The following is a 25,377-nucleotide window of genomic DNA, read 5'->3' on the forward strand; positions in this document are numbered from 1 at the left end:
AAGTGGAGATAATGATATTTGCTCTTGTAACCTCAGCAGCCTGTTATCAGGAGGAATGAGGGAATAAGTGAGAAACTGGTCTGTTAATGCCAACATTATGCAAACGTTGATGGTATGATGTGCTCCCAGGTGCTGGGGGACAGCCCTGATCCACTGGAGGAGTGTCTGGCTCAGATGTGAATGGTTACACTGACCTAACTGCAGCTCATAGTCTCTTACCAGCAGGTGGGTTTTGCGGGGTGCAGCCTAGCATGGTCTGCCCCCGCCCCCCTCCTCTAACTTGTACAAGAGGAAGCACAGTAAATGAACAAAGAAACCCAGGGGACTCCAGGGAGAGGGGAAGGCCACCTGGAGGGTGAGGGAAGGAGACAGTTCTGGAAGGAGACTTCTTGTGGTTGAGGTCTTTGCTGCTCTTCCTAAGGGCCCAGAGAGTAATCAGCAAGAGGGCTTAGTGGGGGTCTAAGAGCTATGTGACAGCAAGAAGAGACAGAGTAATAAAGAAATGCATGAGGTGATAACTGGCATGACAGAGGGAACACAGTGCAGCATGACAGAGGGGACACATCTGCCTCAGGAAGATGTCTGATTGGGGCAGATAAGGCTGGCCCCCAAGAAGACAGTCAACGACTTCAGGCAGTTTGTCATGACTCAGTGTCACTTATCTGAGGCCCAGGCTCCAGTGAGGTGGTGGGAAGGATGGACAGAGCACTGGCTGGGCATCAGAACTGGGTTTGAGTCCCAGCTCCAAATTCTACCACAACCTGACCCTGGGCAAGATGGCCCACCGCTGTGTCTCAGGTTCTGCTTCTGTAAAGAAGAGTCTTGGTCTGGATCTGAATGGACTCCGAGTTTGCCCGGTGGAGGTGCTAGGTCTGGGGTGAGTAGTCCCGTCCGGGAAGGCTTTATGGGGAGGGTGGGTGGGCAGGCATTTGATCAGATGGACGTGAGTGGAGAAGGCAGGGCAAGCAAGGAAATGTGAGCAGGGGCTCAAATGAATGGACATGCTGGAGGCTGAGGACAGCGGGAAGTGGCTTTGCTATGACCTAGGGTGAAGGAAGAAATAAGTGGGGAGAGTGGAGTCAGGTTACAGAAGGCCTCAGACACAGGCAGAGGTGTTTAAAGTGGCTCCATCTGGAAGGAGGTGTCATCCTGGGGCAGGATTACCATGTGATTAGGCTGGTTTTTAGCAGGAAAAATGGGGCCTGGACCTCAGAATTACTTGGATGGCGGGAAGCCAGGAATCAGGGAGGCAGCTAGAAGACTCCTGTAATATTTCTGGTATAGGATGGTGAAGTGGGGGGTGGGGGTGGGGGTTGGAAGGAGGCAGTGGGTCAGGCCTAGAAATATTGGGAAATACTGATAGGCCTTGAGGCCTGGCTGCATTCGCGTGGTAGGGAGGAGTGGGTCACCTTGAGTAGTTTCTCACTCAAAGACCAGGGAAGAGCCTGACTGGTGTGGCTCAGGAGGTTATAATTCAATTCCCGGTCAGGGCACATGCCCAGGTTGCTGGCTTGATCCCCAGTGGGGGTATGCAAGAGACAGCCAATCAACGATTCTCTCTCATCATTGATGTTTCTATCTTTCTCTCCTTCTCCTTTCCTCTTTGAAATCAATAAAAAATAAATAATAATAATAATAAAAAGACCAGGGAAGAGAAAGCACTGGCAGCCTCCCTGTTTGCAAACATTTCTTGTCAGGGTAGCTTGGCCACTAAGAGGATGCAGGCTCAGAGAGGTGACTCAGTTGTAATGGGGGCACTGTGGTGGTGCGAGCAGGGAGCTGGGTTAAAGGGTATGCATGTTCTGGATCACTGGGCTCATTCCATTTTAAGTGCCAGGATCTAAGCTAGGTTTTGAAGTAGCGTGTTTACATAAGAACGTCCAAACCCATAGAAAATTTTTATAAGAGTTTATTTGAGCCAAACTGATGACATATGCCAGGAGCAAGGTCTAAAATGCCCCTGGAGAAAGCGGTTTTGAGCTTCCTTTATGCACTTAAAATTAAGGAGGGGGTTGGAAAAAGCAAGGAAGGGGGTGGATTGAAAGATCGTTAAGATTACGTGCTCTCGCCCTAGCCAGTTTGGCTCAGCCCGCAGAGGTCCTCATACTTTTTAAACAGGGGGCCAGTTCACTGTCCCGCAGACCGTTGGAGGGCCGGACTATAGTTTAAAAAAAACCACTATGAACAAATTCCTATGCGTACTGCGGGCCCGGGACGAGTTGGCTGCTAAGCAGGACAGGCAGCGGCACCCGGTGGGCCAGATAAATGTCCTCGGCGGGCCGCATGTGGCCCGTGGGCCGTAGTTTGAGGACGCCTGGAGAGCATTGGCCTGTGGACTCAAAGGTCCTGGGTTTGATTCCGGTCAAAGGCACATGCCCGGGTTGCGGGCTCAGTCCCCAGTAGTGGGTGTGCAGGAGGCAGCCAATCAATGATTCTCTCTCATCATTGATGTTTCTATCTCTCCCTCTCCATTCCTCTCTGATATCAATAAAAATATATTTTTAAAAAAATCTTTAAAAAAAAGATTAGGGTTAATACTTCTTTGGAGGGATATTACTTCTGGTGTTTTAAAGGTGTGTTAACCTAGATACACAAGAATAATGGATAGGGCTGGCTTAAAACATTTTACTAAAGAAGTTATAGGCCTGGGGACTACACACCATGAGCAGCCCTATTAGAAATTTATGATCCAACCACCCTGTGAGCTTACTTCCCATAGAACCCTGTTTTTGTCCACAAGAGCAGTTAAAGCACAGTTCTCAGTCCTCAAGGAGCAGCCAGCCTGTAAGTCTGGCAGAATCATATTTGCTGGACTCAGTGTTCTCAGTCACCCAATTTTGCTCTCTGGCCATGTAGGTAGTGGGTTGTTTTTTTTTTTAAGATGGTCTTTTATTTTGTTAATCTTCATGGGAGGATATTTTTTCCATTGATTTTTAGAGAGGGAAAGATTCTCCATTGAGCCTGTACTCCGCTTGCCATAGCAAGTAAATATGCAATGTCTACTTTGCACACAAAATGTCTGACTACTTGGCTATTGGAGATTTGTACTTCAGAATATAAATGTACATCAGTTTTTATATTTGTGAATTCATCTGTGGGAGGAGTAAAGAAAATTCAAGAGTATTTAATGATTAGTGTGGTTTTCCTTTCATTCTATAAAGATTTGAAAATATACTTTTATATAGAGAGAGCGGATGGAAGGGAGGGAGGGAGAGAGAGAGAGACATGGATGTGAAAGAGACATATGAATTGGTTGCCTCCACCTGGGGATCGAATCTGCAATCCAGGTACATGCCCTAGATCAGAATCAAACCCAAGACCCTTCAATGCGCAGGCCGATGCTCTAACCACTTAGACACAGTGGCCAGGGTGGTAGTGTGTTTGGTGGATGCCAGAAAACCCGTTTCCTGGTTTATAATGATACTATCAAGGGGTAAGTCCAGGTTTCATGGAACTTAAAGCTTAAATAATTTCAGGGTGCCTCTTTGGAAAATAATTCAGAATTACAAATATAAAATTGCTAGGTGCTCTCAGGGATTAGACTGGGGTAATTCAAGTGAGAAGCCCGAGGTTTAAACCTCATCAGCTCCCCAGTCAATCGTATGATAATACCTACTATTTATTAAACATATATAAGTGGGTGTTTAATTTGTGGTATTCCACGACCACCAAGGAGGAGGGTGGGCATTAGTATCTCCATTTTATGGATGAGGATGCAGGCTCAGAGAGGTGACTCAGGATGTCACAGTCATAAGGCCAGGGGGTGGGGGCAGTGCTCTGGACTGAAGGATCTGGCCTCAAGGGCCTCATCTGAGGCCCTCTTCAGCTGGTGATGGCAGGGGTCAGGCCCCTAAGGTTCCTGAGGAGAGCTGTCCTGGATCTAAGCCATCTCCCGATTTCCATTTTACCTTTTCTAGGCTTGGCCAGGGGCCCTCAGGATCCAAGGCTGGGGTAGAGGTAGGGAATGCCATCTAGTCACCTCTAGCCATCTTGGGGCACCACATGGTGCAGCCTTGGTCCCAGGATTGTGGCCTATTTAGGCAGAGAGCTACGTACAGCCAGGAGGGCTGCAAATTAAGGTGAGCACCGGTCTGAAAACAGACCCGAGGTCTAATCCTGGATCTGCAACTTCCCGCTTGTATAAAGTCCCACAAGATACATGGCCTCCCTGAGTCTCAAATTTCTAATCTGTTGAATCAGGGTAATATTTGAGCTCATTACATGTCATCTCCTAGCCGCTAAGACCTAGCGCAGCAAAGATCCTGAAGGCGTCGGGCACACGGAAAGAATTAATCTAAGCATCGGAAGATGGCTATTAGTCCTAGCAGCGGCATAAACGCCAGATTCCGCATCTCCCCTCCCCCATTTGAAGCTGGCTAACTTCCTCTGGGGAAGTAAAAAAGGTGGCAGCTAGGAGCGGAGCCTAAACTCTCCCCTCCCCCGAGCCCCTCCTCCCGAACGAGCCTGGGAGGCTAAGAGGAAGCGGAGGCCTGGAGGATGGGGTCAGGCTGGGACCTGCGGCCCAAGTGCCGCCCAGCAGGCGTGTACCCTCGGGGATAGAAGCGGTGATTCAGGCCAGCCGATCTGGGGTTAGCAATACACACCCAGCAGCCGGAGATTAGGTCGGGCTAGCCCGAGGCGCCGAGGCTCAGGCGGGCGGGGTGGTACCGCGTGATGCACTGGGCGTGGGGACGGGGGACCCGGAGGTGTGGGCGGGGAGAGCTCCGCGCAGGGCCCTTGGGGCCACGAGGGCCGCCTGGCGCGGGGACCGCGTGCGAGGATGGCGAAGCCGGGGGCTCCAGCTTCCGCCGGCAAAGGCCCTGCGCGCTTTCAGCGCCTACTTCTGCCAGCCCCCTACCGGCGTCTCCCCAGACACGGAACTCCTGGGGCGAGCCCTAATTTCGAGGAAGGGGACCGCCCCGTCTCGCAGCAAGCCCTCTCCTGCCACTCGTCCGGCAGAGCCTCCCCCACGCCCCGCCCCGCACGGCCACGGTGCCACCACGCGTGACGGGGAGCGCCGGAAAGGGCCTTCCGCTCCCGACGTGGGGGACGTGCAGAGAGATGCCGGCCCGGGGGGGATTTCGCAGCGTCGCCCCCCTCCTTTCCGGCGCAGGAGGGAGTGGCAGCCGTGCCCTCCCCCGCGCCCCCGCCCAGGTCCGGACGCCAGCGCGCGGCGCTGCAGAGGCGCACAGCAGCCAATGGGCTCCGAGGAGGTGGGACTGCGGGCGGCTGTCACCCTCCCGGGGACGGGAGCGCGGAGACTGGGAGCGCGCGAGCCGCGGCCGCGCCCGGGCCGAGGGGGAGGAGCCGCGGGAGTGGGAGGAGGAGCCGCCAAGCAGCAGCCCGAGGACCACTGCTCCCCGGCTGCGGAGGACCGACCTGGCCCCACGCCTGACTCCCCGCGCCCCCGACCGCCAGCATGATTGCCGCGCAGCTCCTGGCCTATTACTTCACCGAGCTGAAGGATGACCAAGTCAAAAAGGTGAGCCCCGCCCGCGCCGTCGCCCCGCGCTCTGGCCGCGGCCGTGCGTTCCGGCATCCGCTTTCCGCCGCAGCCTCCATCCTCCGGCGCCCGGCCTTCCCCAGGCCCAGCGTTGGCTGGGCTGTAGGCGGTGGGGAAATGCTTCGCCCTTTGATTCTCCCAGGGATTGTGTGTGTGTGTGTGTGTGTGTGTGTGTGTGTGTGTGTGTGTTCGGTGGTGGTGGGGTTTGGAGGGGAAGACCCCTGTGACTGGGCAGCTTGCTGCAGTGTCCTTGAAACGGATTGTGGATGTCAGATGGAGCCACGGGCTGTGCGGGGAGGTGGCCTGTTTTGCAAGGGACTGAGCGCCGTGGGCGGAGGAGTGATCACAGAGATGCTGGGATAGTGAGCGCACAGCAGGCCGGGTGCTGACTGGAGGCCAGACATCCCATATTTCGGGTTCCCGGCGGAGGGGGCGGAGGGCATCGGGTGCTCCCAGAAGCTGTCACCCCGGCTCTCCCAGCTGTTGCCGCTGCTTCTTAACCTGAGGTCCCAGTGACCGGCCTGGCTTCCCGGAACGCGGAGGAAGCCACCGGAAACTTTGCTCATAGGCCTCAGGACTGGATTGGCATGTCTGAATGGAATTTTTTATTCCTCTACGTGACTGCTCTCTTAAAGCTGTAATTTCCAGCCAGTCCAGGGAGCACAAATAAGAGACTGGGCTTTTGAGTTGGATGGAGACTTTGACAAGTATGCTTGACGTGTGTGCACTTGCACATGGTTGAATCTCCCAGGTGTTGCTGCCTTTGACATATAAAATACTGTCTGCTGGCAGGTCTCAACGATGCTGCTTCCTAGGGTGGGAGCTTCTTATGCTGCTCCCTTCTGCCAGCTTTGCCACCACGTTCTTAAGAAAGGGAAAGGCTCATTTTATTAGTGCCAGGCCTAGCACAGCCTCCTGACCCACCCACACCCTGAATGGGTGACATTATTGCCAGGAAAAGCTGGGATGGACAAGCAAAGTCAGCCTCACTTTAGAGTTCAAACAAGGGGAGTGCTATCCACAGGTGAGAGGCATGAGCAACAGGCCTGGATTTTCTGCTCTACAAGCCACAGGATGTTCAGTTTCTTTCTATCCACCTAAGACAACCCCTTCCTCTGGCACAAATAGGAAACAGGCCTGATGAGGGTGACCTCATCAAGGTCACAGTGAGTTAGAGGCAGAGCCAGGGTGTGACCCAGGTCTCCGCCTTTCTTCACAGGGAACTTGACCAGCCTTCTCTTAGAAATTAGCTGAAGGGGAGGTGCTGAGACAAAGGTCTTGGGGATGCTGCTTGGATCCTAGATCCGTGCTGAGTGGGGATCAGAGTGGGGCAGTTAGGACACAATCCCTGGACTCTGCCACCATCCCTCATGGCTGTGACAGTGACTCTGAAGTGATATTCGATTCCACAGTGGGAATTTAAGGCCTGGAAGAGTTCACTGCTCTCTCCCTGCACGTGGTACCCTCTGTAGCTCAAGACAGCAGGCAGACCAACTGGGGTGGGGACTCACGACCTTGTAAGCCAACAGCGTCCACACCCACCACCACCAATTGTGGTCTCCAGGGCTGAGTTGGGTTGAGTCAGGACTGCACTCAGTGGGACCTGTTTTATCAGGCACACAGCATCTACTGTGGCCCCGCTATCCCCCAGGCTCTGGTAGACATCTGAGTATGACACTTCTGAATCAATTGCTCCTAAAATCCCTCCTTCTCTGAGATTGGGATTCGGACATCCCCTCCCTGCCCTCCTCTGGCCTCAGAACATTGCTGGAGGACAGTGTTGAGGCCAAAGCTTTGACCAGATAGTATTATTGGTCAAGGAGAGTCTTCAAAACAAATGGCCTTCTTGCACCGATGGCTTCTTATGCTGCTTCCTAGGATGGGAGTGTGGATTCCTGCCAGGGGATCGGTCACCGTGGCCTGCATTATGGGCTGAGTGGCAGGGCCGTCGTGGGTGTGGACCGGGGAAGCTGCCTGCTTGGGCCTCCTGAGCACACTTGTTCTGATGGCCTCGTCAGCTTATTAGAGGCCAGCCCTTCCTACCTACACCGACTGCAGGAAAAGCCGGGTGAGGGTGAAGGACTCCAAGCCTCACCCTGGGGCTTTACCTACGACCTGACGGGGACTTAGAACAGTTGTGGGCAGCCATGATGATTCAGCCCTTCAGCTCTAGGTGGCCTTCGGGGCTCCACAGTTAGCACTGGCACCAGCTATTAACCCTTTTCCATTTTCTTGTCCTCTGGCCTAGGTGTAGGTGGAGGGGAGGTGGGGGTGATACCAGCGAAGGTTTACTGGGATTGCTCCGGACACAGAAGTGATCATGAAAAGGGCATTATTTCTCTCTCTCTGAGACATGTCAGTAATTCAACTTCATAAATATGTCCTGGCTTGAAACAGGCCGAATGTCTGGCTTCCTGGCATGGAGCCCCATTTTCCAGACTGTGTCTGCATATTATTGATTAATAGAGCCCTGTGCAAAGAGTGTCCTGGCATTAGGCAGAACTAAGCAAAAAACCTAATTTCCTTTCACTCTTCTAGTGCAGTGGTTCTCAACCTTTCTAATGCTGCGACTCTTTAATACAGTTCCTCATGTTGTAGTGACCCCCAACCATAAAATTATTTTCGTTGCTACTTCATAACTGTAATTTTGCTACTGTTATGAATTGTAAACTATCTGTGTTTTCTGATGGTCTTAGGCGACCCTGCTAGCGATTCTCAACCTGTGGGTCGCGACATTAGAAAGGTTGAGAACCACTGTTCTAGTGCTTTTAGGAGGCACATGTGTGCTTGTGAAAGATTCCATTCATCAGAACCCCAGACATCTGCTAATCTGCAGCTAGAGACTGGGTCCTTTGACCTCCGAGTAACTTTTTTTAAAAAAATATATTTCTTTATTGATTTCAGAGAGGAAGGGAGAAGGAGAGAGAGATAGAAACATCAATGATGATAGAGAATCATCGATCGGCTGCCTCCTGCACGCCCCTCACTGGGGATCAAGCCTGCAACCCAGGCATGTGCCCTTGGCCGGAATCGAACCTGGGACCTTTTGGTCCGCAGACTGACGCTCTATCCACTGAGCCAAGCCGGCCAGGGCTCTGAGTAACTTTTAACATGCCTCTCATCTCCTCAGCTTCTCCCACTCGGTTTAGCCATTAGGAACCTGCAGGAGGGTGAAGTATCTCATAGTCCTCTGTTTGTTTGGGAAAGGAAGAGGAGTCCAGCAAGGTCAGGAACTTGGCCTTTAAAGAAATACGACTTTCTTTTCTCCAGGGTTGTCAGAATGGTGAGCAAACGCCAGTGGATTTTCTCTGGGAGGGATCCCCCTGACCCTAGGTAATCCCCATTTGCCAGCGTGACTTGTCCCAAAGGCCAGAACCCAGGAGTCTTCAGAGTGCTTGGCCAAGGAAGGTGGGGGAGAGTGTGCTTAGCCGTTAAAGGGCTATTTCCTCAGAAGCCCATGTGTCCCAGCTGCAAAAGCAAGCATTAAAAAAATGCCCCGTATTGTTCAGGGGTGAGAGGGATGAGCGTTAGAAAACGATGAAAAATGTCTCATGCACCTTTTGGGTTGGCGTTATACAAATATCCAGGAAGGGCCTCTCACTCCTTGGTGAACATTCAGTGCGCAGTCCCTGTCCTCTATACCTTGGATGTGCCTAGGAGTTCTTCTCCAAGAGAAGAAGCCCCGGCACTTCATTTGGTTTGGTAATTTGGGACTGTCATGAGGGAATAAACTTGGAAAGTGGGTAGAGATGAGGGACTTGCACATCTGGCCAAGCTGTGCTGTCCTCCCACACTCCTGCTGTTCGCTGGAGAAGGCCTGGGCAGCTTTCTCCTAAAAGGACTGGTTTGGCACGACTAGTCCCGACTCCCTGTGTGTCTGCCGTCAGGGATTCCTACCTGACAGAATTAGCCGCTGGAGTGGGCTCTGAGCATGCCTGAGGAGGCCCTGGGGAGAGGCTGGCTGAGGAGGCAGCCATACACCTCTGCGTCCAGGAAGCAGTCGTAGCGGGCTGCTGGCACCTGCTCATTGATTTGAGGACCTTTACAATCAAATCTGATGGTGGGAATTCAGTGGTTTCTTCAGAAAATGTGTCTTTTATCATGTGCAGAGAACTGTGCTAGGCTGGGGACAGCTATGAACCTGGTCGAATGGTCGCTATTCTCATGGAGTATCAACAATTATTTGCTGCCCTAACCGGTTTGGCTCAGTGGATAGAGCGTCGGCCTGCAGACTCCAAGGGTCCCAGGTTCGATTCAGTCAAGGGCATGTACCTTGGTTGCAGGCACATACCCGGTAGGGAGTGTGCAGGAGGGAGCTAATCGATGTTTCTTTCTCATCGATGTTTCTAGCTCTCTATCCCTCTCCCTTCCTCTCTGTAAAAAAATCAATAAAATATATTTTAAAAAATAATTATTTGCTGTCTTATGGTGAGTGCAAAGCATAGAATGCCAGGAGAGCAGATAGGAGCCAGTGGCCAGATCTTGGGTGGGAAATCACCAGCTTAGGAATTGCTTAAAGCCAGGCTGTAGATGTACAAAAGAAAATACTATATTTAGAAACTTTGTAAAGGAGAGTCAAATGATTAGTTACCAAATTGTAGTTTTTCTTTCTCTATTTTTAATGGTTTGAGCATCCCGAAACACTCCATGGGTGTCTTATCAGATACCACTTATGTGTGTGCGTGTGTGTATGTCTATATGTCAGGACCTGAGGCATTGACCTGGTGTGTCGCAAGGCAGCCCCCTCCCCCTCACAGCTCCTCAGGGCATCTACCTAGCTCCCTGATGTGCAGCAGACAGAAGGCAGAGATTTTATCCCCCATTTAGAAACGGGGAGTGGAGCTCCAGAGGAGATAAGACTTTCTCAAGGCCTTAAGAAAATCTGGAATGGGATTCAGGGGGCTATTCTTGCTCCCTCTGCTTCTTTCCTCCAGAAAAACACACCTTTGTTGATTTTAATGATTTACTTTGGAATGTGTATTAATGTGTGTACACATGAGTTAATTTTACATTATTTAACAGTTGAGGTGCATAAAAAAATACTGAAGTTGACATAACAGACACCCGTGTATCTGCTCCTCATTTGAGAAATAAAACACAATTACTATGTTACAGGCACAACTGAAGTCCTTTCTGTCCCCATTGTCAGTCCTATTCATTTCTCCATCTAGAAGTGACCTCGCTCCTGAATTTGGTGTTTATCATTTCCATGCATGATTTTATACTTTTATCATATACCATGTATCTATATGCAGTATGTAGTGTTACTTTATGTGATTTTAACCTTTTGTAAAGGGTGCTGTACTGTATGTATCCTTCTGCAGCTTGCTTTTGTTAGCTCAACAATCTATATTTGGGATTTTTTCCATGTAGCTCTATTTCATCGATTTAAGCTGCTGTGTGCTCTTACATTGTGTGACTACACCGAAATTAGTGTATCTATTCTTCTGATGGGCTTTGGGGTTTTTAAATTTTCGAGTTACAGTGTCATGCACATCTGCAGTACACGTGCAAGTGTCTTTAGGCTCTAGGCTGAGTCTCGGGTTGGAATTGGTAGGTGGAGGAGTGTGTGCATTTTCTCATTTTCAAGGTTTTGCCAAGTTGCCATCCTCCATGGTCACACTGCTGTCAGGACTTTGTAGGGTTCCTATTGCTCCACACAAACCCTTGGTACAGTCACACCTTTAAAGATGTTTGATCATTTTTAAAGACTGCTTTTATTTTTTTTTAAGACGCTGCTTCGTGTCAGTTATTACCATTCACAATATAGCACTCAAGCTTGGTTTAAAATTAGCCCTTTCTTAGTTCATCTTATCAAGAAGCAGAGCCCTCCTTGCAAAGTATTGCTGAATGAAGTTGACAGCGCTCATTGTGAGCAGTGCCAGCCCCATTGACTGAATGGTTTGCTACTGAAATGTTTGCACTGAACCGAGGAGGGGGTAGATGAAGGCTTATGAGGACTCCCTGTGGCCCCTTGTGATCTGGCATGAATCGGTTAAACTTTTCTGGGAATTAAAACACACACGTGGGCATTTGGCCACACACCCTCTCTCTTCCTGGGTGGATCCAAGCCGGGCAGGGCTGGCTGGCTTATCAGTCCCTTACGCGTGCCCAGCTCTGTTAGAGAAAACTCAAGCCAGCAGCCTCTCCCAGACTGTCTTCCGTAAAAGGAGAGGGTGGCGGTGCCCCTGCAGCCGGGGAAACTGAAATGTGGAGTCTGTGGCTCAGCCCTTTGCAAACAGAAGCTGAGGGAGAGGCCTGCTTCTGCATGAGGCAGAAAATGTCGGATCACGTTCATCTGATCACAGGCTTCATTACAGGCTCGCAGAGCAGACGCCGAGACCTGGAGGGTACCTCAGAGGGATGAGCGCACTGAATGCCTCCTGGGGTCTGTTTTTTCCCTATAATGGGCCTTATTTAACCATTAATATAATAATACTAATCGAAACCAACCTAATGCCTGTCACATTGACTGCCAGGTTGATGCTAAAGGCATTACATTCCCACAGCGCCCCTGTGAGGTGGGCACTATTATAATCTCCACTTTTGGCTGAGGACTCAGATCCTACACAGAAAAGCTAGCCAGCATTCGGACCCAAGTCAGATGGCAGTCCCTGCTTTTATTTTTTAATCGAGATAGAATTCACATACCATAAAATTGGCCATTTTAAAGTGTACAATTCAGTGGTTTCTAGTACAGTCACAAGATTGTGCAACCATCACCACCATCTAATTCCAGAAGATTTTCATCACCCCCCAAAGAAACCCATATCCATTAAGCAGTCACTCCCCGTTCCTCCCTCCATCCAGCCCCTGGCATCTACGGATGTACTTTTTTTAAAAAATGGATTTGCTTCTTCTGGACATTTCACATAAATGGAATCATACAATACGTGGCCTTTGTATCTGGCTCCTTTCCCTAAGCATGTTTTCAAGGTTCATCCATGCTGTAGCAAGTATCATTACACATTCTTTTTTATTGCTGAATAATATTGTATCAGTATGCCACATTTTGCTTATGCATTTGTCAGTTGATGGACCTTGCTTCTACTTTGGGGCTGTGAACAATTATTTGTGTACACATTTTTTCTGCGTGGATATATGCTTTCATTTTTCTTGGGTATATGCATAGCAATGGAAGGAAGGACATCCTCTCCATTTAGAAATGGGGACGTGGAGGCCCCCACGTGGTGAAGTGACTTGTCAACTTGACCACACAGCTCATGAGTGGTCGTGACAGGAACACCACCAGGCCCCCTGGCTCAGAACCCCGTTCTGTCATTTTGCTGGCTAGGGAAACAGCTCTAAGAAGAGAAAGAGCTCGGGGGAGGGGCAGACCCTCCAGGGGCCCTGACTGCCATCTCTCCTTGCTCCCCAACCTCCCCTAGACCAGCACACTGGCTGGTGGCTGCCAACCCCCCCTCCACCACTCAGCTCCTCAGTGTTGACCAGCTCCCTCTGCTTGGGAAGGAAATTGGCCCAATACAGTCACTTACAGTGAAATGTTAGGGATTTTTCCTGGTTTTCAAATTTTCCCCTTTCCCTTTCAATTTGTCCCCCACCCCCCATTCTTGTTTGCTTTTGAAAGAGGACCTCCAGGGAGGGCACTGCCTAACCTGCAAGAAGACCCCCTAGGCTCTCTGTATGCCACTCCCCAGCATTCCCTCCCAGCTCTGCCTGGATGTGCAGATTGACACCTGTAGGGGGTTTGCTTGCAGCCTTTATTCAATCTGATTTATTTCTCTGATGTCCGCTGGTGCCTTCCAGGACCTTCCCCGGTGGATGGGGTGAGTGGAGTAGGATAACCAGGCCACCCTTGTAATGAAGGCACCATCTCACCTTTGCAGAGTTCTGCTCCATTTGCAAAATATTTTCACATGCTTTATTTAGTTGAGTCCTTACAGCAAGCTTGTATGTATGTATTTCTTCCTGCATCTTATTTTTTTAAGATTTAAAAAAATTGATTTTTAGAGACAGAGAGAGAAACATTGATGTGAGAGCAGAGCATCGATCGGCTGCCTCCCCTACCAGGGATCGAGCCTACAACCTGGGCATGTACCCTGACCAGGAATTTCAACCTTTTGGTGCACAGGGCAATGCCCAACCAACTGAGCCACACCGGCCTGGGCTCTTCCTGCACCTGACATGTGCGGCAGGCAAGCTTCAGGAAGTGGAATTGCCATGATCTTGATGAACAGAACACAATAGGGCTGGGTTGGGATGCAGGCCACTCTGACACTAGTGGGTAGCGCTTGCCATGCATGCAGAACTAGGACTGTTGAAGGCTTGAGACGTCCAAGAGGTGCATTGTGGTGGTCTGCCAGAGAAGCCATCCCCCAAGGCTGCCGTGATGATGATGTGACTGGAATGAGCGTGGTGCTGTCCAGAACAGTAGCTACCAGCCACGTGTGGCTACCCAGCACTTGAAATGTGGCGAGTCTGGTTTGAGGTGTGCTGTTAAACATAAAATACACACAGGATTCTGAAGACTTGGTATGACAAAAAGATAAAGTAGCTCAATAACTTTTAAAATATTGATTACACATGGCAATAATACTTTGGATATTGGGTTAAATAAAATATTATTAAAATTAATTTCACATTAAAAAAATGTGGGTACTAGAGCGTTTAAAATCACACATGTGGCTTGCCTTATATCCCCGTTGGACAGTGCTCTGCTAGACATGCTCTGCTGTGGCTCAGAAGTTTGGACAGAAGCACTCTCATTTAAAGCAGTGGGTTCCTGGGGGCTTTGGGCCTCTGTTTCCGCTTCTGTAAGACCTGGAGGCTGGAATCCATCACCTCTAAAGGACCCCTCCAGCTGGAGCAGCGTTGTTCCGGGGGCATCAAGCTCTCTGTGCCTCAGTTTACTTACCTGTCGGATGGGGTAAACGAGTCCTGCCTTACTATCTGCTCGGTTATCAAATTAGAGAAGGGATGTAGAAACGCTTGGACAGTGTACAGAACTTTGCAAATGCTGATGTTACCGTGGTGCTTCGCTCAGAGCGCACCTGTAGGCCCCTTGAGAGGCGTAGGTGGGGGCGGGGAGTGAAGCTTTCGGGTCACAGAGGGGAGGCAGCAGGGTCCCGAGTGGGGCAGTGATCCTGGGTACAGATCTGCCTCAGCCACCGCGGGTTTCTGGAAAGCCTGCATTCTTAGGAATCCAGTGTCATGGAGCTCCTGTGCGTAGGTGAGGGCAAAAGGGCAGTTTTCATTGTTGCTGTTTACTGATGGGGAAACAGAGCTGGATGGACGTGCTCAAGGTTAGAGAGGGAGACAGCGTAGCTGGAGGAAGCCAGGTCTGCTCCCACCCTGTAGTATTGGCACCTTACGGTGTGAGGTCTGGTTGTGTCCTAGTGAAAGGAAAGCTGTCTGCACTTCAGATCCTCCTTCCCTTTTGTCTGGAGGTCCCTGGGACACTGGGAACTGTGAGCCTGGAGGCTGGCCCGGGGCCAAGCCATCCAGGCTCAGAATGAAGCCTGTTGTTCTTGCAGCGCCACATTCCAGGGCTGTTCTGTTCCCCTTGAGGGGCCGGGTGCCTCCTGTATTTTTAGCCAGGTCAGTATGACAGCTTAGGTATTATCCTGGGCAATAGCTCTGTCTCTCTCCCCAGCCAGGAAACACTTATTAGTGGGTGCCAAGGTCAGGGTCACTGAGAGGACCTTGGGCATGACCACGAGGCCTCTCATGGCCCTCCTGGCAAGATGAATCTGGGATAAGGGAAGGAGCATTGAGCGTGGAGTCTTAAGCTGGAGCCGCCCTGGTTGCTGGGTGCTCAGGACCTTTCGCTGGACTGTGCGGCCTCAGGCTCCTGCTGTGAAATGGGTCAGTCACTCCCACCCTGCAAGTGTGCAGATTGAATGGGCAGGTCGAGGTGCCCAGCATGGGCCCTTTAAGCTTACTGTTTCATCTTGGTTCCTGGAACCTCAGTTTCTGGAGGTTATTCCTCCTGGCTTTTTGAGAGTAAAAAGGAGTGAGGTGCGAGCAGTCCCTGGTGCTTCATAGTGAAACAGAACTAACAGTTCAAAAGCATAAATACAGTGAAAGAGAAGGCACCGAGAGCTGTGTGTGGACCTTGACAAAGAGCCTGGGAGAGGGAGCCGCCCCGCACATGGTTCATTCAGCATGTGGGAGGGACCCTCTTGTTTGGTGATGCTCCCACCCATTTTCCCAAACACATTTCCTCCGGCGACTCTCAGGTATTCGGCAGGCTCTGGGAGGCTTGACCAGCCGGCTGCGAATCCTCATGGGGCTCTGTGTCCCTCAGGGCCTCGGCCTCGAGATGCAGATGTTGTGAGAGGAAGGGGGTGGGTTAGAGACTGCCTGGAACACTGAGCCTCAGGGAGAGGCCGTTGGCCCCACACAGGTCACCACGAGGCCAAAGTGAGGGCCAGTGCTGGAGAAGGGCTGGCCGTTCAGAAAAGCGGAGCCTCTGCCTTAACTGAGCAGCAAACCATAAACCTTCTGAGACTGCCGGGCGAGGCGTCACCAGGGCCTTCCCGCCCAGCAGAACAGCCGCCCTGCCCAGCCGGGAAGCCACACCGAGGGGTTTGGGGGAACACAAAGGGCCTGGAAGGCATGGCCCCCGCACCCCTGCACTCAGGATCTAGCTGGAGGCACAGACCATGCGTGTGTTGCTGCCCTGCCCAGGAAAGCCTCTCACTCTGCGACGAGTCCACCAGGGCAGATAAATTCCTACACAGCGACACCAACAGCGAGGGGATGCGGAGGAGGGGATGCGGAGGAGGAGGGGATGCGGAGGAGGAGGGGATGCGGAGGAGGGGATGCGGGGAGGGGATGCGGAGGAGGGGAGCGGAGGAGGGGATGTGGAGGAGGGGATGCGGAGGAGGGGAGCGGAGGAGGAGGGGAGCGGCCGGTGTTGGGCAGGGCGGATCATGGCATGCCCTCCCGAGGAGGGGGTGAGTTTGGAGATGGGCTTTGGGAGACAGGAGTGGGGCGAGGAGAGGCCTTGTACAGGTCCAGCAATCATTGGACAGTGGACCCGCGAGTAAAGAGCCACTGTCAGGGCCCGGGGCTGCGTGAGGGAGGGCAGCAGTGAGCTGGGGGTACCTGGTTCCTGTAGGGAACCTACAAGAGCAAAGCATCTCTCTTATGGCCAACTTCCCCCTTGTGACCAGCTGCTAAGAGCGGTACAGAAACTTGGGTTCCTCTGCCACCACCCACAGCTGTGAGGTGGGGCTGGGCAGCCAGGTAGCCATGGGTAGGCAGGAAAAGGGGTGGGACCGTGCCGGGCGGCACATGCCCCAGCAGAGGGTCTCACTGGGCCAGGACCTTGGGACTCTATGGCTTTTGAACTTCCTTCCCGGGATTGTGTGAAAGGGGAAATGATCAGAACAGATAATTTGTAGCTGGCGTGGGTGAAGGAGGCTTCCTAAAACACACATTGCAGTGGCGTGCTGTCTGCAGGGCAGGGAAGCTGTGCTGCTCTGGAGTGGACGGAGCGGTGGCATTTATGCCACCGGCATTCCCATATCTCCTTGCTCCTGAAAGCCCTCGGCCGGGGTTCTTCCTGCGCTGAGCCAGGGCCAGGGACTGGGGAACCCGTGTCCTCTCTGCTTCTCTTATGAGTCACCTTGGCCAACTGGAGAATCTCTCTGGCCCCCGTTTTTTCCCTGGGGCGTCGCAAGTGAGGACATCTGCCCTACTTTTCTGGACAGGATAGTTTTTAAGGCCCACCATGTGAAGGTGCGTGCAAAGTAGAGAGACCTTTGTCGATCAGAGTCACAGACACGCCTCCATGGTGGATGGAAAGCCTGGGATGCCCCCGGGATGGCAAAGCCAGAGTCAGACGCACGTGTCTCCATCGCCTGGTCCGGGCCCCATCACTGAAGCAGGCAGGGTCCCGAGAGGCAGTTCCCAGAGGAAACAGGGAGGTGGAGTTAAGGTGTCAAAAGAAAAAAATGCTTATGATTCCGTTTTTGTAAAATGAAATAAACCAAGCTCTGTATGTATGAGTGTTTGTTTAGGTAGGAACACCAACCTAAAACATAAAGCTGTTATCCCTGGGACGGTTGGGGGAAGAACTCCCGCTTTTCACTTGTATGCATTTAGGTGTTGCTTGAATATCTTCTAATAATAAATGGGTGTTGCTATTCTTACTGTAACTTACTGTTAGTTGTTTTAAAAAATCAATAAAGCATTGCAAATGTTTCAGAGGAATTTTGCCAGAATCTTTCTTTTGCTGTGGTTTCTGGTGAAGTGCCACCTACCTTTAGTTTTCTCTTCTACAAAGTGGACCGATAACATTTGGCGACCAGTGCATTTTTCTAGGTATTCAGGTGCACGGAGTTGGGACACGGGCTCATGTCTGTTAGCTAGGAGTGGCAGGGAGATGTCCTCCCTTCTGGTCATTTAGATGGGAGGGCAGGAAGTGATGTTTGATGCTTATTTTAAAAGTTCTCCCAGAAGCTGTCTGGGGTGAAAGTATTATTATCCTCATTTTAAAAGTGAAGAATGCCAAACTCAGAGCGGTTATGTAACTTGTCCAAAGTCGCAGGAGCTAATAAATGGCAGATCTTGGGTTTGAACTGCCATTTGAACTCTTGGTCCATAGCTTCATATTCTCCCCGCCACATGAGAAAGAATGGAAGTGTTAAGGAGAAGCCCAAAATGAGGGGTTAGAAGACGAATGTAGACCCAGATGCCAATTACAAACTGTGTGACTCTTTGTGAATCATGGGTCTCAATTTTCTTTGCTGTTAAATGTAGATATCTTTCCTTCCTGCTTTATTGGATCGTTGTGCTGGGAGACAGGGAACTAACATATTAAGCACCTGCTTCATCCCCAGCACCTGGCATCTCTGAGCTTATCTCATCTCTGATTATGACATGCACATGGGCTAATGTATGAGCAGTCCTGTGTAAAAGGGAAAAAGCCCTCTGCAAATGTGAGCTATTATTAAAATAACATGAATCACCTGGGACCTGTTTCTCCTGAGTCAGTCTAGGAAAGAGAAGTGAATCCGATGTTGAAATCACTGCCCTGCCCTTAAGCAAGAGCCCTCAGCCCTTCACTGCCAGCCCCCGCCCCCCCCCCCCCATTTCCTTTTTTGAAAGTTTTCTGAAAGCATGCACCCAGCACCTTCAGGCCCACCTGTTGCTCTGCCTCATTCTTTTTGTTACTCCTCCCCTGAGGATATTTTTCAATTGATTTTTAGATAGAGTGGAAGGGAGGGGGAGAGACAGAGAGAGAAACTTTGATGTGAGAGACACATCGACTGGCTGCCTCCTGCACATGCCCCAATGGGAGCTGAGATTGAGCCTGCAACTAAGGCACGTGCCCTTGCCTGGAATTGAACCCGTGACCCTTCAGTCCATGGGTTGATGCTCTATCCACTGAGCTAAACTGGCTAGGGCGATCTCTGTCAATCCTGATCCTCACGGGAGAGGACGAGAGAGGGAGTGAAAATTTTCCATGCACCCCCTCCACAGAAGGTCAAAATGCCTGGGTCACCAGTGGTCACACCTCCTGCCACGACTGGCCAGTTCACTTGGGCATGTCCGGTCTTGAATTGATATTTTGTGCGTGTTCTGTTGGGAGCAGGAGGGGCACTGGGGTCGAGCACAGAAATGGTGGCGTTTAGCACAGTGCATGGCCACTGTGTGTGCTCACTAGTTGACCGTTCTGGGCCAGGCACTCGACGAGGCTACGTTCTCCATTCTGATGTCTCCTGAGCTGCCTTTGGAGCTGCTGAGAGCTCCAGGCCCTCTTGGTCTGCAGGAAGGACAATCCAGGACAAGTACTTGCTTAGTGTCTGGGCGAGAATGTCCACCCTGTGCAGCCGACCTGGCTCTCGCCCTCAGGAGAAGGGTTTGTCCCTTCGGGTGAAAGGTGCTCTGGAGGCTGCCCCAGGGTCCTCGTCAGTCTCCACTGAGAGTCTGCAGGACTTGGCTGGGCTTGTGGTGTCGGGTCCTGGAACCTCCCATTTCCTTCCCAGCCTGACCAGAGTCCTGCGTGCTTGTGTGCCAGGGTGGGCACCCGGGGGCCCGGACGCCTGGGAGTCTCCATCCTATTACAGATGTCCCCAAGACTGGGCTTGCTGCTTGAAGCCGCTAGAAGGGGTGCTGTGCCCTCTGGTCACCAAAATGTAGGGCGGGGGGTGGAGGCACAGGAGGCATGGTTGGGGCACAGTGCTTGCCAGAGCAGTGAAGGGCGAGTCCTGAGCGGAGAGGAAGGGCTGTGGAGGTGGAAGTGTGAGAGGGAGGAGGGGAAGAGACCTGCAGATGCGGTGGAGAGGGGACAGAAGTAGAAAAGTTGAAAGGGCCACAGGCTTTGCCAAACGTCCCCAAGACCAGAAGTCCTTTTCCAGGTCTGTACCCTCTGCCATCTCACCCCTCCTGGGCTTCGGGCCCCACCCTCTGTAAAAAGAAATAGCAGTTCTGTTACGGGGTTTCCTGCAGAGACAGCCTCACCGAGATCTGGAGAAGATGGGCAGGGGTAGCTTCCCTGACACCCTTCTCTCCTACCTCCTTCCACCACCACCCATCCCCAGTCCCCATCCCAGGTGGACAGCAGCCGCCCAGCCAGAGGCAGCCCAGCCAGCGGCAGCCCACAGTTGGTCTGCATGAGGGGAAAGAGGCCCCTTGTGCGGTGAGTGCACAGGGTGGTGGGTACCTGGCCAGCCCCAGCCCCAGGGTCTCCACTGTTTGGAGGCCCCGCCTGAGCTCCCATGGAAAGGGCTCCCCTCGGCTTATCCTCATTCACATGACACCCAGGAGGCCTCAAGTTCAGTGCCAGCTCTGCCCCAACTTGTACCCTTTTTGGCCTCATTTCCCACATCTCCTTGGAGAGGGGTTGTACCACATGATGCTCCATGAACCTGAACCAGAGGGGGCAGGTTTCCTCTGTTCCCAGCCTGCTTTCTGATTTGAGCTTCTAGGCTCTGTTGGGGTTTGGCTTGGCTGTCCTACAAGCCAAACCCCAACAAGCCAAATCCTTGGTCAGGATTCTCAGATCAGTGTTCTTGTGCTGAGCTGCACCTAGAGCTAGGAGGCAGGATGGAGTTTTCTAGAAGCTTCTCTCTCTCCAGCTGGAAAACCTCAGAAGCTTTACTTGGGCCTACCCTCCACAGAGTAGGGGACAGGCCTTCCCTCGGGGACGGGCATGATTGTTAAAGACAGCATTAGACTTGCAGGTATGAGACCTGACTTCCGGCCGTGTGCTTTGAACTCGTCACTTAGCTTCTTGGAGCCTCAGTTTCTGCGGCAGTGAAGTGGATCTCATTTCCAAAGAGATGTGGGAAAGGAGGCCAAAAAGAGGGTACAAGTCTCGCTGACAGGGTCCTTTTGAAGGTTGAATGACATACTAGATGTGAAATCATCTGTAAACCACAATATAATGATAGAGTATTATTCCAACATCCGATATTAATTGAATTCCTATTTTGTACGAGGCAATGGGTGAGTTCCAAAGGTCTGTTTGAGGTTTTCTTTCCCTGGGAGACTCACAGGTTATCAGATGAGATGGACAAGTCAATATATAGATCATCATATTGTGAGGTGAGGGGTGCGGCAGGTGAAGCATGCCCAAAATGCTAGAGTGGCCATGTGACTATTCTTGCACGGACTTGCTCCTGCTCACCCTTTTACACAGCTTGATCTATTCTGAACACAGATCTCATTGGCGGATACTCATTTGAGTCACTCCAAGGCTGCCGTGCTTTGGGGTTAATCTAAATTTGTTTATGTGGCTTATGCAGCCCTGCATGATTTAGCTCTTTCCAGTTGCCCCACTTACACTGTGTGCTTGATCCACATGGAATTTATTTCTGTTCATTGCACAAACCACCCTCCCTTGCCTTCGGCCTTCCCACATGCTCTTGCTGTGCCTGGGTGCACCCTGCCATCACCCTTCCCGAAGCCTTCTCTGGCTTGCACTCAGTAGACCCCCATGTGCTCCTGTGGCTGCCATGTGGCAAGGACTGCTGATCCAGTGCTGCTAACATTGGGGGCAGAACAGAGCATGTCTCTTCGTAGGGCTGTGGTCCTGGTAATTTCTAGCTCAGCTCTCGGGTGGTTTCTGATTGCCCTTCTTTGCAATGCTTTGTCACGAAGGGGAAAGGAAAGGTGGGGGTGTGGTAGAAGAGATTGGCGGTGGTGGCAGGATTGTCTCTGGCCGCAGAGGACCCTGGGGGATTTTGGCCAATGCCTTGATTGTCAGTGAGGCAGGAGCAGGCAGGGCCTGGGAGAGCACGGGCGTAGAGACCAAAGCAAGAAGGTTGCCCAGGAGCAAAATATGTAGAGGTGACCTAGGACTAGAGACTCTGAGTCCTTGGATCAGGACATTTCCAGTCACCCTGAAAAGTGAGCGTGAGATGCCATTCTCAGAAGCAAATCAGATCAAGGTCTTTTCAGCCTCACTGGGTCATAAATCCGTCTCTCTGTGCATCAGGAGCCTTCTGTGTGCAAGGCTGCCTGCCAGGCCCTGGGATGTCGAGGTGACCGGAGTAGACACTGTTGAGGTGATACATGCAGAGAGCTGTGATCCAGGCTAGAGCTTGGGCAGACGTCAGTGCTGAGGGAGGGGTTATCTCTAGCCTGAGGGACGCAGGCATCCACAGAGGTGACATTTGATCTGAACGCGGAAGAGTAGGTGAGATTTGGGAAGAGAAGGAAGGGCATTTTAGTAGGAAAGCCCAGCACCCACCAGGAATGGCAGAGGTAGTGGGGCTGGAGTTCATAGAGCCCGGAGCCACACCTACGGAGCACAGGTGCCTCGGACGTGGGGAGGCATTGCAAGGCTGTGAGCAGGGGAATGCATTGACCAGTGTTGCAGTTTAAGAAGGTGAAGGTGGCAGGGTATAAGAGGATTAATTGGAAGGTTGAGGGATTGAAAATGGAAAACTATTACAGTGGATGAATGGGTAATCAGAAATCAGTAATCCACACATGTAGTTAGCAAGGAGTGGCAGAAAAATGAATGACTCAAAATGACTTCTGGTGAACTCCACGCAGACAGGCACCATGAGGATAGGTGTCTAGCCCAGAGCCAGGCACATAGTATGTGTCCAGTAAATGCTTTTTGAGAGAATAAATGGGAAGAGACTGTGAAGAAAGAACAACCAATGATAATCCAGGGAGCCTGAGGTTAGGAGCCTGGGAACCTTGAGGAACCAGGGGAACCAGGAGGACGAGCAGGTGGGGTCAGTACATATACTGAATGACTTGGAAGCTTGGAAGGCCCTGGTACACGGGCATGGGAGCCTGGCGGGGGTGGGGGGGGGGCTGTTTCTATATCTTCTGGAGTTGGTGGGGTTAAGGTCTCTGCTCTGGGCCTGCTGCCCCAGGTTCTGAAGGATTCCAGCCCTTTGGCTCTGTTTCTACCTACTTAGAAATCACACTCAAGGAAACCGTCAGCACCATTGTCTTATCTATACTAATAAAAGGGTAATATGCTAATTAGACTGGGAGACCTTCCAGGAGACCTTCCGGATGTTCTTCTGGACAAAGCCATGGTGGCGGGGCCGAGGTAGAGGTGGTTAGAGGCCAAGAGGGGAGGGCAGTTGTGGGTGATCAGGCCAGGATGGGACGGCAGTTGTGGGTGATCAGGCTGGTGGGGGAAGGGGCCATTGGGGGTGATCAGGCTGGTGCGGGGGGGAAGTTGGGGGTGAGCAGACCAGCAGGAGGGCCAGTTGGGGGCAAGCAGGCCATCAGTGGGTGTCAGTTGGGGGTGATCAGGACAGTGGGGGGGCGGTTTGGGGTGAGCAGGCCAGCAGGGGGGCAGTTGGGGGCAAGCAGGCCAGTGGGGAGGGCAGGTGAGGGTGAGCAGGCCAGCGGGGGGGGGCAGTTGGGGGCAAGCAGGCCGGCAGGGGGGGCAGTTGGGGGCGAGCACGCTGGCACGGAGGGCAGTTGGGGGTGATCAGGCTGGCGGGGGGGCATTTGGGGACGAGCAGGCCAGCGGCGGGGGGCAGTTGGGGGCATGCAGGCTGGCAAGCAGAGTGGTTAGGGGCAATTAGGCAGGCAGGCATGTGAGCGGTTAGGAGCCAGCAGTCCCGGATTGCGAGAGGGATGTCCGACTGCCGGTTTAGGACTGATCCCTGTAAACCGGCAGTAGGACATCCTTCGAGGGGTCCCAGATTGGAGAGGGTGCAGGCTGGGCTGAGGGATACCTCCCCCCGCCCCACGCCATGCACGAATTTCATGCACTAGGCCACTAGTGTTAGTAATAATAGGTGATATTTATCAAACACTTTCTGTGTCTTTAGTGCTTTTCCATATCATTTGATCTTACAACATTCTGTGAGTTAGGTCCTATTTAATGTCTTACTTTTTCAGTTGAGGAACCTGAAATTCACACACCTGCTAAGTGATGGGGCTGGGATTTGAACTCCAGGTTTCTGGCCCTGGAGCTCTCATTCCTAACCTCTGTAGCACTTCCATTCACATGAGGATGGGCCAGCCACTTGTCTTAGAGGGAAGGGGTTGTGTGGAGGTTTAAGGTGCCTCTGATATGTCTTTGGGGTGGGGGGTGGTCAAAGGGCAGCTTCCATGTAATATTTGAGGCTTGAAAGGGACCTTGGAGATATTTGGTTCATTTTACAGGGGAGGAATTAGGGCTCAGAGCATTTGCAAGCATGCGCCGAGTGACCTGGTTGATGGCATTTGATGACTTTCCATCTTGTGATGTGCCAGCCTGGTTGGTCAAGTGCCCGTAGGAGCTGGATTATTTGGACAGGTGGGCACCTCACCTGCCCTGTCCTCCCTCAGTCAAACCTGAACTGAAATGACCTTCCTCAGCCTTGGCCTTACTCTCCTTCCTTCTCATCCTTCCCCCAGATTGACAAGTATCTCTATGCCATGCGGCTCTCCGATGAAACTCTGATAGATATCATGACTCGTTTCAAGAAGGAGATGAAGCATGGTCTTTCCCGGGATTTTAATCCGACAGCCACAGTCAAGATGTTGCCAACGTTCGTAAGGTCCATTCCTGATGGTTCAGGTGAGTCTCTCATCCAGAGATTGGCTCCAAGAGCTGAATGCTCTGTGAAACATCCTTCCAACTTTCATTTATTTGTTCGTTCATTTACTCATTCATTCATTTACCATTTCATCCATCTGTCTGTTCATCCATCCACCCATCCATCTTCCCTCCATACATTATCAATCCATCCATCCAACAAAGGTCTACAGAGCAGCTACCATGTGTCAGGCACTAGGGAGACCATGGTTGGACAAGGCTGACCTGCCCTCATTGGTCTGACTGTCTAGTAGCTTGTGATAAGAAACGGTCGTATTTGTGGATCTTACAGATGCTGTGTAAGATCTTAGAGATGCCCTAGCCGGTTTGGCTCACTGGATAGAGCGTCAGCTTGGGTACTGAAGGGTCCCAGGTTCGATTCCGATCAAGGGCATGTACCTTGGTTGCAGGCACATCCCCAGTAGATCGTGTGCAGGAGGCAGCTGATCAGTGCTTCTCTCTTATCAATGTTTCTAACTCTCTATCCCTCTCCCTTCCTCTCTGTAAAAAATCAATAAAATATATTAAAAAAAAAAAAAAAAAAGATCTTAGAGATGCTTGTCACCAGAACATGAAAGGCTCCAGAAGAAATGAAGAGTTCATTTTAGGAGAATCTCTCCATCAGGGCATCAAGGCCTCCCTTCAAATAAGTAGCAATCCTAGTGACTGGTGGGCCTCAGACTCAGAGGGGAGATTCAAGTCCCCATCTGAACAAATTGTATAGATGCTAAATCAAGGTAGCCCCAAAGCAGGGAAAGCCCAGGGGTGATAGAATGGAAGAAAAAAATTATCCTGTTAGTATGTCTGTATGGCCCATGCCCCACAGTGGGGAGGGGAGTGGGGGGGTTTGGGGGTAGGGGGGACTCAGCCCCTGCACTTGGCAGGGTAGAGGCTGAAA

General features: G+C 51.7%; 1 protein-coding gene across 1 annotated transcript in view; it reads left to right on the plus strand.

The window, feature by feature from the left end:
* The first annotated feature begins 5,167 nt into the window (after positions 1-5,167).
* Positions 5,168-25,377, plus strand: part of HK1 (hexokinase 1) — a 61,395-nt gene continuing 41,185 nt past the window's right edge. Inside the window, exons 1-2 of the mRNA XM_080688006.1 lie at positions 5,168-5,482; positions 24,299-24,461. Of these exons, the coding sequence (XP_080544132.1) occupies positions 5,420-5,482; positions 24,299-24,461 (226 nt within the window). The 5' untranslated portion in view covers positions 5,168-5,419. The remainder of the gene's footprint in view (positions 5,483-24,298; positions 24,462-25,377) is intronic.

This window comes from Plecotus auritus (genome assembly GCF_963455305.1).
Source record: "Plecotus auritus genome assembly, chromosome: 9".
NCBI classification, from domain to species: Eukaryota; Metazoa; Chordata; class Mammalia; order Chiroptera; family Vespertilionidae; genus Plecotus; species Plecotus auritus.